The sequence below is a fragment of the Carcharhinus amblyrhynchos genome, chromosome 17, assembly GCF_965287045.1.
Source record: "Carcharhinus amblyrhynchos chromosome 17, sCarAmb.v2.hapA, whole genome shotgun sequence".
In the NCBI taxonomy this organism is placed as follows: domain Eukaryota; kingdom Metazoa; phylum Chordata; class Chondrichthyes; order Carcharhiniformes; family Carcharhinidae; genus Carcharhinus; species Carcharhinus amblyrhynchos.
Window position 1 is genome coordinate 22,055,227 of NC_137340.1, and position 13,540 is coordinate 22,068,766.

Here is a 13,540-nt window from a genome sequence, read left to right on the forward strand (position 1 = left end):
ACAGTGCAGGAGGAGGCCATTTGGCCCATTGAGCCTATACTACAACAATTAGATTTGATGGGCTGAATGGCCTCCTTCTGCTCTGTAGGGATTCTATGAAATGTTAATTCTTGTTTTTCTCTCTCCACAGATGGGACTGGACAGGCTGTTCATCGCCATCATTTTGGGTGTTTATCCCTGATGTTTGCCTGCCCCACTTAGTAACCTTCATTTCGTGAGGCCACTTTTTGGAACTTTAATGCAAAATTCACACCCTGTCTCCTCCTTTGAACCTCTGACACCTTATTCAAACCTTTTATGCTCTATTCCTCATTGTTACCAATTTGCCTTTGGTAAACACCTATTTGCAGTGTCGCTAGACTCACGAACAGCTCAAAAGCCCTTGTTCCATTAACCTAATCAAACTAGTCCTTCCTCTAAGCAGCTTCCATTTTCCAACAGAACCAACAGAAAACATTCCAATTTATTGGATTTCCCTGATATTTTCACTATTTTTCCTGATAGCAATATGGGCACACTTAAAAACAAAGTGCCATCTTGGTGAAGCTACAGCACAGGGCTAAATCCATTTTCTCATCACCAAGTGCAATAATTGGTTGAAAGACTTTTTTTTCGGACCAACGCTGATTTTTCTGGCTGACTGATTAATTTAGAATGTAAAACCAAACAAAAACAGTCTTTGAATTATTCTTCCCTCTCTCTCCATTTCTCCCTTTCTGCCAGCTGAATAGACATAGGTTGAAAATAGAATTTGTACAATGCCATCTGAAGATGTAAAACGTGAAGAAAATAACAAAAATTGCATCTATCAATAAGGTTCAAAAACAGGAGCTTTACTTATATACATTGCACTGTCCTGGATAGACACTTGTGATTATGAAGGTTCATCACAAGACCACTGATCCAAGCTCAGGTGTTCAATGCATCATACAGCTGATGGAGCTGAAACACAGCAGCTTTTGTCCTTCTTTTTCATTTATCCCTTGATGTGAAACTTGCTCAGGAATGGAATATGCCTCATTAATCTTCTAAAAGGACATATTTGTCTGTCCACACATTAGAAATTGAATGTATTCAAGAGGCAGCTGGATAGAGAACTTCTGGCGAATGGGATTAAAGGTTATGAGGAAAATACTAGTTATGAGAAAAAAGTTATGAGGAAAATTAACCAGGCTATTGAGTTGGATAATGAACCATGATTGTAATGAATGGCAGAGCAGGCTCGAAGGGCCAAATGGCCTCTGCCTGCTCCTGTCTTCTATATTTAGATGTTTCTAAATATCATTCTGGAAGGAAACGTGGCAAAGATTGTCCCTGGCTTAGAGCACACCAACAGCCTAGCTGCTCTATTAAGTGTACTGAAGCTTCTGATTTTACGTGATATTAGCTTACTAACTGTCCTGAAAAATTGAATACTCTGATCTACAAAGTCTGACAAAATTATGGTGTCTACTTGTCAGATGCTTCCCTCGAAGCACTGGGTTGTAAAATATCTCATGTTGCCAAGCACAAAGTTAGTGGCAAATGGATGGCAAATTCTCCTAGATGTTCAAAGTCAAATGCTGTCTGGAACAGTGAATGGAATCTATTTTTGCCACTGAATCATAAAAAAGCCAGTGCACTGGAAGCCCATGGAATTGGTACCTAATATTTCCCATGAAAATAATTGGGCTGTGGAGCTACACCATTGTATCTGAAGATATCATAAAATTCCTACAGTGCAGAAGGAGGCCATTTGGCCCATCGAGCCTACATTACAACAATCCCACCCATCCCCTATCCCCGTAAACCCCACATATTTACCTTGCTAGTCTCCCTGAAACTAAGTGTCAATTTTGTATGGCCAATGCACATAACCTGCACATCTTTGGAGTGTGGGAGATAACTGGAGCAGCCGGAGAAAACCCACACAGACCACAGGGAGAATGTGCAAACTCCACACAGACAGTGGACTGAGGCTGGAATTAAACCCAGGTACCTGGTGCTGTGAGGCAGCAGTGCTAACCACTGTGCCACCCGTATATAAAATAAGGTGTAACAGTACAAGAATAACTTGTTTCCCATCTAAACTTGAGTGGGTAAACATGTCCATTCAGAAACCTGAATTGTCACAGTGTGAGTACAGCAGCTTATACCTGGTAGAGAGACTTTTGTGATTGATTCTTACATCCATTTCATTTTATAAGATGCTTTTAAGTTTTATCTTTTTTTTATATAAATCTGTACCTTAGCCCAAATACTGGAACAATTGCAATGGAAGCCACTGCTACTAAGTGCAGGTTTGTTTTGTCTTTTGAGGATCCCCAATTTCCTTCTGTCCTCCATTGGTGACTGTGCGTTAGCTGTTTAGATCCTAAACTCTGAATTCCACCCATAAATTTTTCCAGCTCACTATATTTTTCTTCTAATTTAAGACACCCTTTAAAATGTAGCTCTTTGAATTTTGGTCACCTATCCTAATATCTTCAATGAGATGCAAGGTAAAATTGTTTCTGATGGCATTCCTGTGAAGAACCTTGACAGGTTTTACTCTGGGCAGGATTTTCCATTCTGACATGAGGTCGTGTGGCAGGATGGGAACCGGGAGTGTTTCCCACCATGGAGACTGGTGGAAATTCGGACTGTATCACCCAATGTCAGCCTTGTTAATTATGCAGACAGGGTTTCCTGATGTTTTCCACAACTAGGCAGGCTGGAAGGCAGAATACTGCCAGAAAATCCAGGCGCCACACTTAACAGGCACCTGGACATTACATCTGAAGGAGGAGATGGCTCATCAATCACAGGGAATGCCAGCCCCCAGATACAAGGACACATCCTTGAAAATTCTCAATGCAGTGGGGGCCAGGAGGATTGAAGGAGAAGATTGAACCATTACACAACTGGAGGAAGTCTCCAGGGAGGTCAATGACCAGCACCTCCTTCAGAGGATTGCCATAAACACACGAATGACCTCATCTGCTCTGCCAAGGTAAGCGAACACTCAACTGCTCACACTCACCTCACTGTGGGTCTCAGTGGCAAGAACCATCTGTGCAGCCAATGCATTAAAGGGCTACTCAATGTGATAAGGTGATGCCTTAGAACCCCACTGCAATCCATCTAGTCTGCAGGTGGACAGGTCACTGTCAATTCCGGAATTCTTCACAAAGAGAGCTTAGACGCTGTGTGGAAGGGGGAGGAAGCGATTTAGGTGTTGAGGATACCAGCAAGTCCCAACTAATGAAATCCTCTGAGAGCCTTTTCTCTCTATCCTCACAGGCTCAGTGCTCTGGAGGGTGCTGTCTCAGAACTTTTGTGAACATTAATCACAAGGCACATAATCCTGTGAGTTATTTGGTTGACTAGAAACATAAGAAAGATACACAATGCCCAATTGTTCTCAACATCATCTTTTCTCTTTGCACAGGAAGAGCTGAGGCATCATTGGAGAGAGAGAAGATGAGAGGGGGATGACCTGAACTCAAATATCTCACTTAATTCAAAGAATGGACAGCCTAGCTGCCGAGGGATGAAACCCAAACTGAGCCTGCGGAGATGGGGAGGTCAGCAGGCAGCCTACATCCAGAAAGGATCCGTGTATGTCATAGAAACCTAAGGTTTATGCATTCTTCTATGTCTGAGTTCGCTCATGCAGTCACTTGCCCTCTCACCTACAGCAAGAAGAGGGCAAGGGAATCAAGAGGAGACGCTATTCAGCAGTTCATCCAGCCTACAGAGGACCAAGGACATTGGAGAAGAAGAAAAAGATACACCTATTGAGGAGTCACAGCCATCACATTCTACCAGCATGGAGACATATAGCTGGGCGGGTATTGGATGTAGTTCAAGCAAGGTTTCATATTCTGATGATAAGTGTACAGACTTGTGTCTGCTGCAGGAGGAGGCAGTGTCAGCCAACCTTACTGGCACTTAGAGAACAGCTAACGAAGAGGCAAGGGATGGGGCCTGACATGGAGGGGGCATGGCCTTAAGGAGCAAGGCCTAAGGGGAGGCTGGGGGAGCTATGCATTCTGCAATTGGGTGGCATAGTGGCACAATGGTTAGCACTGCTGCCTCACAGCGCCAAGGGCCCGGTTTTGATTCCCAACTTGCATCAGTGTCTGTGTGGGTTTCCTCCCGGTACTCTGGTTTCCTCCCAGAGTCTGCAAGATGTGTTGGTTAGGTGCATTGGCCACGCTAAATTCTCCTTCAGTGTACCCAAACAGGCACCGGAGTGTGGTGACTAGGAGTTTTCGCAGTAACTTCATTGCAATGTTAACGTAAGCGAACTTGTGACACTAACAAAAAAACTTAGAAAAGCTTAAGCTTAAAACTTAATTGGGGATCGCCAGGGTGATTCTTGTCCGGAGGAGGTGAGGGTATCAGGTCGGCAATTAGTCACCTGACTGCTTGCCAAAGAAAGGGTGCAATTCTGTCCCATTTACACACTAGGTCAGCGCATAGAATTTTTTGGTAAGATCATTCCTGGGATGTATGCAAGGATACTTCCACAGGTAAGTATTATGGAAGGATGAGAGTTAGTCATGTCTGTGACAGTCTGGGATATGCTAGCTTGATCACTTATGTTCTTAAAATAACCAAAAAAAATTATGAGGGGCGGATAACTTAGCTAACAAAATGATTGGGAAATGTGTGTGTGTGTGTGTGTGTGTCGTCATTTCACACTCACTTGCTGCCTGGATTAGGTCACTCAATTTTTTGCGGCACTGCTTGCCAGTTCTCCTGGTCAGTGCCGTGGCACCCATGCATGCTGCCAACACTTCCCAGGCTGCGTTTTCATCCCATCCTCTTGGACAGTGTCCTGCTGGGTGAGGGTGGGGAGAGGGTGTTCCCCCCTTGCCTCCACTGCCTCTAGTAGCCTAGCCAGATCTGCATCCAGAAAATGGAGAGCTGTCTTCCTGGAGCCATTTCTTTCTGCACTGCCTGCCTGTCTGTCTGTCCTTGGGTTTTTTATGGAGCTGTCCCTTGTTAGCTCAGATCAGCTGTAGGCAGTTTGGGTGGGTCACGCACCCGTTAGAGCATTCCAGTGAGTTTAATGCAAGTTTGCCTTGTTACCATGAAGGGAAAGCCAAGTCAGCACGTATAGGTGTGCTAATGGAGGCAGGGGTGGTGGTGATGGGGACCAGAGGGGAGAGAGAGGGTCATGTTAGTCACCCATCGGGGCCGGGGAGGAGGGGAGGGGGGACTGATGAGGGGGCCATGTGCCAGGCATCCATGGTTGGGGTGAGGGGGTAAAAGGGGCCAGTATTGTTGAGGATGGTCTCCGATGTCTGGGGGGGAGGGGGGGGGGGCAGTGGGTATGGAGCGGGAAGGTGTATCTGGCCTGTTGGAGTTCTGTCAGCAGAACTGTTTTTTTCCTGTTTTCCTGCGCATGTGCAGTTTGTGGCTCCGACTTCAGCTGCTGGCTGTCTGATGAAACAGGCCCCGCCCACTGCCTCTACTGGCTAGAAACAGTCTAGCCCATATTTTGAAAGACTGAGTACATGAAATTGGGAATGAAAACTCACCCAAAAAAAAAAAATCAGCAACTCTCCCGTTTTCATGCTAGCTGGTCGCTTAGAAAATATCTCATAAAATTCCGCCCACTGTATCTTATCTAGAGGAGGAGAATTAACTACCTTGTGATATGGGAGATAGTGGCCTGAATCAAAGGAGGTAGATTTCACTTGTCAAACAATCAGGAAACATTTGTTTCATGTCCAAGCAGTGAAAGAAGTTTCCACACGTGATACAATGTTGGTGATGATGAATTGTGCTGTAAAAATTCATTACCTACATCTATAACACTTTGCAGGAAGGTTCCGAGGCTAAGAACAGCTTGGGAAGTGTGGCAACGCAGGAGATGTCACATCGATAGCAACAGGTTTACCAAGCAGATTCTGAGAGCAACAGTGAGTTCTGGAACCATCCCTTTTAATCCTTCTCTGACAATATGAAATTCAATTCATGATCTGTGGAGATGCATCCAAAAATATGCTGCTGCACACCAAATATTTCCCCTTGTGGAGCAATCTCGAACAGAGGTCACAGGTATGGGTCGAGAGGCAGTAGATTTAAAACCGAGATGAGGAGGAACTACTTCTTGCAGAGGGTGGTGAATTTGTGGAACTTGTTGACCTATAGTGTGGTGGAGTCTGAATCATTAAATAGTTTCAAGAAGGGACTGGATATATTTCTGATATTATAAAATGTGTTAAAGGGATGTGGGGAACAAGTAGGGAGGTGGATTTGAGACTAGAGAGATATCAGCCATGATCCAACTGAATGGTGGAGCAGACCCGAAAGTGCCTACTTCTGCTTGTAATTCCTATGTTCCTACACCTGACCCATGCAGGTGAGATGTCCTGCTGATCCCCACAATCCCCAGTATGGTTGCTTGAGAAGGCATGTTCAGGATACTAGCCTTTGGAATTCAGACATTTGGCAGAATTTTACCGGCATGTCTGCCCGAGGCCAACGGAGAAAGCCGTTCTCAGAGGCTCATCCGCCCTCAGAATCGGGGTGGGCGTGCTGGTAAAATTCCAGCCGTTACGTCTGGAGCAGATTTAAATATGATGCATCTCCTGTTAAATATTCTTCTCAACTCCAATGGGAAAAAATCATTTACATAAACTTCAGCATTCTGGTGGACAAGAGTTGTGTCTTTTGATTTAAATCATCATGCAACATACTGAAACATGAACAGTTATTACTGAATGAACAAACAATTAAATAAGTTGGTGCAGAATAAATTTCTGTGCTCTTCTTACCCCTCTCTCCAGAAGCATATCCCGGAAATGATTTATACGCTCTTCTAACGGGACAACTGTTCTGTGTGGAGTATTTTCCAAACTTTTTCCTTGCATTTCTTCTTTCGCCGAATTAGCAATCTCCGGCTGTTCAGTTCTTTAAAAAAAAATTTTCATAATATTGATTTAAGAACATAAGAAATAGGAGCAGGAGTAGGCCATCCAGCCCTTCGAGCCTGCCTCGCCATTCAATAAGATCATGGCTGATCTGTCGTGGCTCAGTTCCACTTTCCCGCCCTCTCCCCATAACCCTTAATCCCCTCTCCTATCAAAAACCCATCAACCCGCGTCTTAAAAATATTTAGCGAGGCAGCCTCCACCACTTCAACGGGCAGAGAATTCCAGAGATTCACCACCCTTTGAGTGAAGAAGTTCCTCCTCAACTCCGTTCTAAACCACCCCCCTTTTATCTTGAGGCTGTGCCCCCTAGTCCTATTGTCTTTTTTGAGCGGGAAGAGTCTTTCCACCTCTATCCTATCCATCCCATTCATTATCTTATACGTCTCAATGAGATCTCCTCTCATTCTTCTAAACTCTAACGAGTACAAGCCCAGTTTATTCAGCCTCTCCTCATAGCTCAACCCCCTCAACTCCGGTATCAGCCTAGTAAACCTCCTCTGCACTCCCTCCAAGGCCAAAATATCTTTGCGCAGGTGCGGCGCCCAAAAATGCACACAGTACTCCAGTTGCGGCCTCACCAATGCCCTATACAGCTGCAGCAAGACCTCCCTACTTTTATATTCAATCTCCCTCGCTATGAAGGCCAGCATCCCATTCGCCTTCCTGACCACCTGTTGCACCTGCAAGCTGGGTTTTTGCGACTCATGCACAAGGACCCCGAGGTCCCTCTGCACCGTCACCTGCTGCAGTTTTTCGCCCCGTAAGTAATAGTCCTTCCTACCATTCTTCCTACCAAAGTGGACCACCTCACACTTGCCAACATTAAATTCCATTTGCCATTTCCTGGCCCATTCGCCCAGCCTATCTAGATCCTTCTGCAGACTCTCCACACCCTCCGCACAATTTGCCGTTCCCCCAATCTTGGTGTCATCAGCAAATTTCGACACCCTACACTCGGTTCCCTCCTCCAGATCATCTATATAAATGGTAAAAAGCTGAGGCCCCAGCACCGACCCCTGGGGCACTCCACTATTTGAATGAATGGTAGGAGAAATGGTTATATTTTAGAAACAGTAACAAATTGAAATGTTGCCAGTTTCCACTGGATACATTTGTACAAAAGCGTTTCACTGGCTTCAATGTTGGTGTCATTAACAATTACAACTTGCTGGTTTGACACTCAGTGATCACCTAGTCATCAGACCTGGAATATCCAGATAAAAATATCGTAACCTCAAGCATATCATGTTCAGCCAATGGCATTGCAAGAAAGCTGCCCTGCTTTGCCATAGCTAAGCAGTAGACTTAAGCCCCTTTCACCAATGCCTCTGAAATTAATAAAAAATAATCCTCAAGAAGTAAAATTGCTCTTACTTTCTTCTGTAGGACGATTAAGAATGCAGACATCAGTTCCGTATAGTGCCATAGAATGCGCTTGGGTTTCAACCCTCCAGGACTGCCCTGGAATATCCAGGAATTAAAGATTAATTTCTGGGACAATACTATGCGTAACCCAGGTGAGAGAAAAAAAATGAATATCAAAATGCTTCATGGTTCCTTTAAAGTCCTCTTTGAATAATTGGATTTTTTAGTTATAAGATATTTAACATTGGGGGGAATAAAGGTTGCTTGGATTATTCTTGAATGTTAGTCAATCAGGTAATGAGCAGTCTGTTCATTTTCTAATTGACATAATCAGTCAGTGAAACATTCTCCAGCTTTTGTACGCGAGACAAAAAAACTCCCTGTTGTTTTCATATCCCTCAGCTGCTGACTGAGGAATCCTCTCCCATGTAATAAGGTCCTAGCAGGTATTTTAAAAAAAACTGTCATTGTTCGCACACAATTCCATGAGTAGAGACAAAATGTGGATTTGAGGTTATAATGGAGCAGTTTGTGCCTGCTACTTATTCTCCTGGCACATTATGTTTCTTAGCATCATTTTAATTCAACGTTTATGGAACTTCATTAAAAAGCTGTAAACTGAATGGAAAGCTAATCTTTTATTTATAACAGTTGCCTCTGATTCTAATTCATTTCATAAAGCCTAACCAGGATAACGTGTGAATGTTCCTAACACTGTGCTTGATTTTAAGATTCAGATCCCAAAATATCAGAGTATACATTACAGAACAGTGGATTCTGTTGAAGGACCTTAGTATTTTCTCCACGGGTGGAGCATGTTTTAAAATTGGTTAAAAAATGTAGTCATTAGATTATAGCATTAAATAAATTTAATCTCTAGAGTCATACAGTCAGAAGTTTACAGCATGGAAACACATCATTCGGCCCAACCTGTCCATGAATACTAAGTTATTTCCAATTGCCTGCATTTGGCCCTTATCCCTCTATACCCATTTTATCCAAGTAACTGTCTAAATGCTTTTTAAAAGACAAAATTGTACCCGCCTCCACTACTACCTCTGGCAGCTCATTCCAGACACTCACTACCCTCTGTGTGAAAAAATTGCCCCTCTAGACCCTTTTATATCTCTCACCATAAACCTACGCCCTTTAGTTTTAGACCTCCCTATCCTTGAGAAAAGATGTTGACCATCTACCTTATCTATGCCCCTCAATATTTTATAGACTGTTCATTATCTGATTGACTAACACTCAAGAATAATCCAAGCAATCTTTATCCCCCCCCAATGTTAGATATCTTATAACTAAAAAATCCAATTATCTGAAGAGGACTTTAAAGGAACCATGAAGCTTTTTGATATTCAATTTTTTTTTCTCTCACCTGAGTTACACATAGTAATGTCCCATAAATTAATCTTTAATTTCTGGATATTCCAGGGCAGTCCTGAAACCGTAGCGCATTCTATGGTACCAAACGGAACTGATGTCTGCATTTTTAATCATCCTACAGAAGAAAGTAAGAACAATTTTACTTTGTGGGGATTATTTTTTATTAATTTCAGAGGTATTGGTGAAAGGGGTTTAAGTCTAAGATCAATTCTAAGCCTCCTACACTCCAGAGAAAAGACTCCCAGTCTATCCAGCCTCTCCTTATAACTCAAACTATCAAGTCCCAGTAGCATCCTAGTAAATCTTTTCTGCACCCTTTCTAGTTTAATATATCCTTTATTATATTAGATTAAATGTGAATTACCAGAAGCGGGCCAGTGGAAACCACAGTGGTATCATGCCATGGTATGGTATCTTTAATAACTTTATATATTATGCATTAGCAAGATAACATAATAAGGATTGTGCCAACTGAGCTTTTTAAAAAGAACAGCATCTTTATGCATTATATATCTTAGCATCATTTTAATTCAACATTATGGAACTTCATTAAAAAGCTGTAAACTGAATGGAAAACTAGTCTTTTATTTATAACAGTTGCCTGTGTTTCTAATTCATTTCATAAAGCCTAACCAGGATAATGTATGAATGTTCCTCACACTGTGCTTGATTTTAAGTTTCAGATCCCAAAATATCAGAGTACATATTGCAGATCAGTGGATTCCATTGGAGGATTTAATGATGGTAAGGGCGGACGAGGAGGTGGCCTTCCCACCCAGGACTTAATTGGGTTGGAAGCAGGGAGGTTGCAGGGTCCCCACCTGTCCCCTCCCACCAGATTAAATGCTCTCTCTGCCACCAAACCCATGATGAATTTTGCCCCTGGTTTATCTCTGGCTATTCCTGAAGGATGTGGCCAAGAGGCCAATCTATGGATGTGAAGGATGCAAACGGGATCTGCAACTACCTGCATGACTAACACTGAGCTACATGTCTATGAATCACTGCTGTTAATATTTAATATACTATATTGGCAATTCCAAGATTTTCTTAGAACACACCAAACTCTAAATTAGGCAAATGTCCAAACATGTTAATCAACTGTCCATTTATCTGCTGTATCTTATTACGTAGGGGACATAAATATCTGCTGTACTCTGCAGGAATCTAACATCAACAAATGTTCTGCGTGATTAAAATTCAGTTTTTGTCAGAGGGCATGTTATGATACTTATGACAAGAAGCATTGCACATAACGGAACAAAGGTAACGATTAACTCATTAACAGGCCAGTTCAGGTCACCAAGAAGCTCCCAGCACCTCGTTGGGCCTACTTGTTTTAAAATTGTTTGAATTAATTTGACATTTTTCATACTGCTAAATTTATCATTGACTAGCATCTACAATTTTCACTAAATTCTAATATTTTACTGTTGTATCAAACCATAAGAGTACAAATACATTCTGTCTTTTCTTGAAACACGAGTGTAGAATTGTGTAGAAAGCAGGGACATGGTAACTTCATAGAAACCATACAATGCAAAAGGAAGTCATTCAGTCCATCAAGTCAGCACTGACAACAATCCATCCAGGCCCTATCCCTGTAACCCTACATACTTATCTCGCTAATCTCTCTATCCTACGCATCCCGGGGCATCAAGAGGCAATTTAGCATGGCCAATGCACCTAACCTGTGCATATTTGGACTGCGGGAGGAAACCGGAGAACCTGGAGGAAACCCATGCAGACATGGGGAGAATGTGCAGGCTCCACACAGTGACCCAAGCCAGGAATCAAACCCAGGTCCCTGGAGCTGTGAGGCAACAGTGCTAACCATTGTGCCACCGTAAGGAAAATGTTTGTTTGTTTGCTAATGTTGCAGATGCATTTTACGACGTTTAAAACTGCTGTCTCTTTTTAATTAAACCATAAAGATGAAATTGGTTTTCCCTGGCATCATCAATAGAGAAGCACATTGTCACCTGCCTCTTTGTTTTAAGAAGGCTTCATTAATAAAATAAATGAGACATTGGCCCTGATTTAGCAGTCATAATACTGGTGAAACTGTTAGTGAGTTGCCTTCATCTGTTCACATATGCACAGCGCAATGCAGAAATCCAGAAGTCAATTATACCTGGCATCCCAACAGAATTCACCACTAAAGACCTCTTGGTCAGAAAGCTTTGGAATACCCCTTTTTATGCTTTAATATTGGGACAATGCAACAAAGGATTAAGAACAGGAGGAGACCATTTGGCTCTTAATGCTTGCTCTACCATTTAGATCCTAGTAGATTTGGTTGCACACTCAATTCCACTTTCTTGTCAGCCTACTGTCTCTAAAGCTCTTGACTTTCTTGTCTATCAAAAACTTTTAGGACACTGTTTTTTATATTAATAGCTAGCTTTGTCTTACACTTAACTTTTATCCACTTTTTGTCTTTGTCATTCTTCATTGGTTTAAAATCTGACCAATCTTTGCCAATTGATACAGTGGGCAACATTTTACCAAAAATTGCCAGAGTGATGTTTCCGGTGAGAAAACTGGCTCTCTAGAGAAACGTATCAGTTTTCTCTCCAGATCTGACCGCACTCTGCCAAAAAAAATCAAGAGGGCATGTTTCCTGTTGTCATGCAGGGGGTTGGGCCTCAACATGCTGGCAGAGTCCGGCTGCATTGAGATCAGGGTACCATGTTGAAAGGGCTCCCCGATCAGAACAGCAATATATCTCCCCCCACAGTCTACCAGCCCCACCACCCTCACCCCCTCCCCCCATCTGGAACCTGCAGATCAGTGCCAGCATTCACCCCAACCAATCTGGGTTGGGAAGTGCCAGTCGATGCCAATGCCATGCAGAAGAAGTCAGGAAGAGGACAAATGATCTCATCTGTGCTGCTAGGGTAAGTCAATCGTCTCAGTGCTCTCAATGCACACACTCACAAGCCCATCACACATTTACTGGCATCTCATTCACCATCAACTCAAGGGGCATCACCATTCACTCTCAAACACACCATCACATCTCCGTTTGGCCTCATCTCCTCTGGGGCTTGTGTGCTCATCGTGTCCATGGCTTCACTCACCACTGATGCCTGCCAGGGCATCTTTATCATCTGCTCAGGTACGTGTCTTGCACAACAAGCTTGCAGACAATAAAATGGAGTACCCAGACTGGGAAGGATTACCTAAACTTAAGTTCATCATGGAGTTTGAAAACTGGACCACAAGAGCTGGCCAAAGGGGACATCAATCATGCCTGTGCTGACAGAGAGGTGGGCCGTGTACACTAAAGTGAAAAGCCTCCATCAGCTCAACCCTCAGACAACCACACTGTGACTGCTTTGTCCTGTTTAAGAGTCCACCTGCCATGTATAAATAATCCCTCCTTTCTCTTTAACAGGCAGCTCTGGAAAGCTCCCACTCTTTGTCTCAAACCCTGACAACATCTTGGATGAGGAACCAGAGGACACCACAGAAGAAGACCCACAGTGCTCACACTCAGGCTCCACCAGTGCAGAGAGACACACATCAGAGAGACCTCACTCTAGAGCAGGCTTGTACTCACAATCTGGTGAGAAGAGTGCGCAGTTTTCTCCATAGCAAGTGGAGGCAGGGGCATCAGAGGTCAGCAACACTCAGCTTAAGCCCATGATTCAGCTGAGACTGAGTCACATGACATGCCCCTTAACTCAGTCCTATGTCAGTTTCATAGGAATATCAGGAAGGGATTTCAACTGCATTTCACAGAACACATGAATGATGGAAGAGTCCATTTGCCTTCAGTTCAATGTGATAACACCAGCTATCATCTCAATGTTAATGCACTGAGGTCAACACCAGCAGGATGGTAACCCCTGTGGAAGCCTTGATCTAGG

General features: G+C 43.3%; 1 protein-coding gene across 2 annotated transcripts in view; it reads right to left on the reverse strand.

Annotated features, from left to right (window-relative positions):
• tcerg1l (transcription elongation regulator 1 like) overlaps positions 1–13,540 on the reverse strand; it is a 636,404-nt gene that overhangs the window by 152,666 nt on the left and 470,198 nt on the right. For both annotated transcript variants that reach the window (XM_080205273.1, XM_080205274.1), the window contains exon 11: positions 6,753–6,888. In XM_080205273.1, coding sequence (XP_080061399.1) covers positions 6,753–6,888 — 136 coding nt within the window. The remainder of the gene's footprint in view (positions 1–6,752; positions 6,889–13,540) is intronic.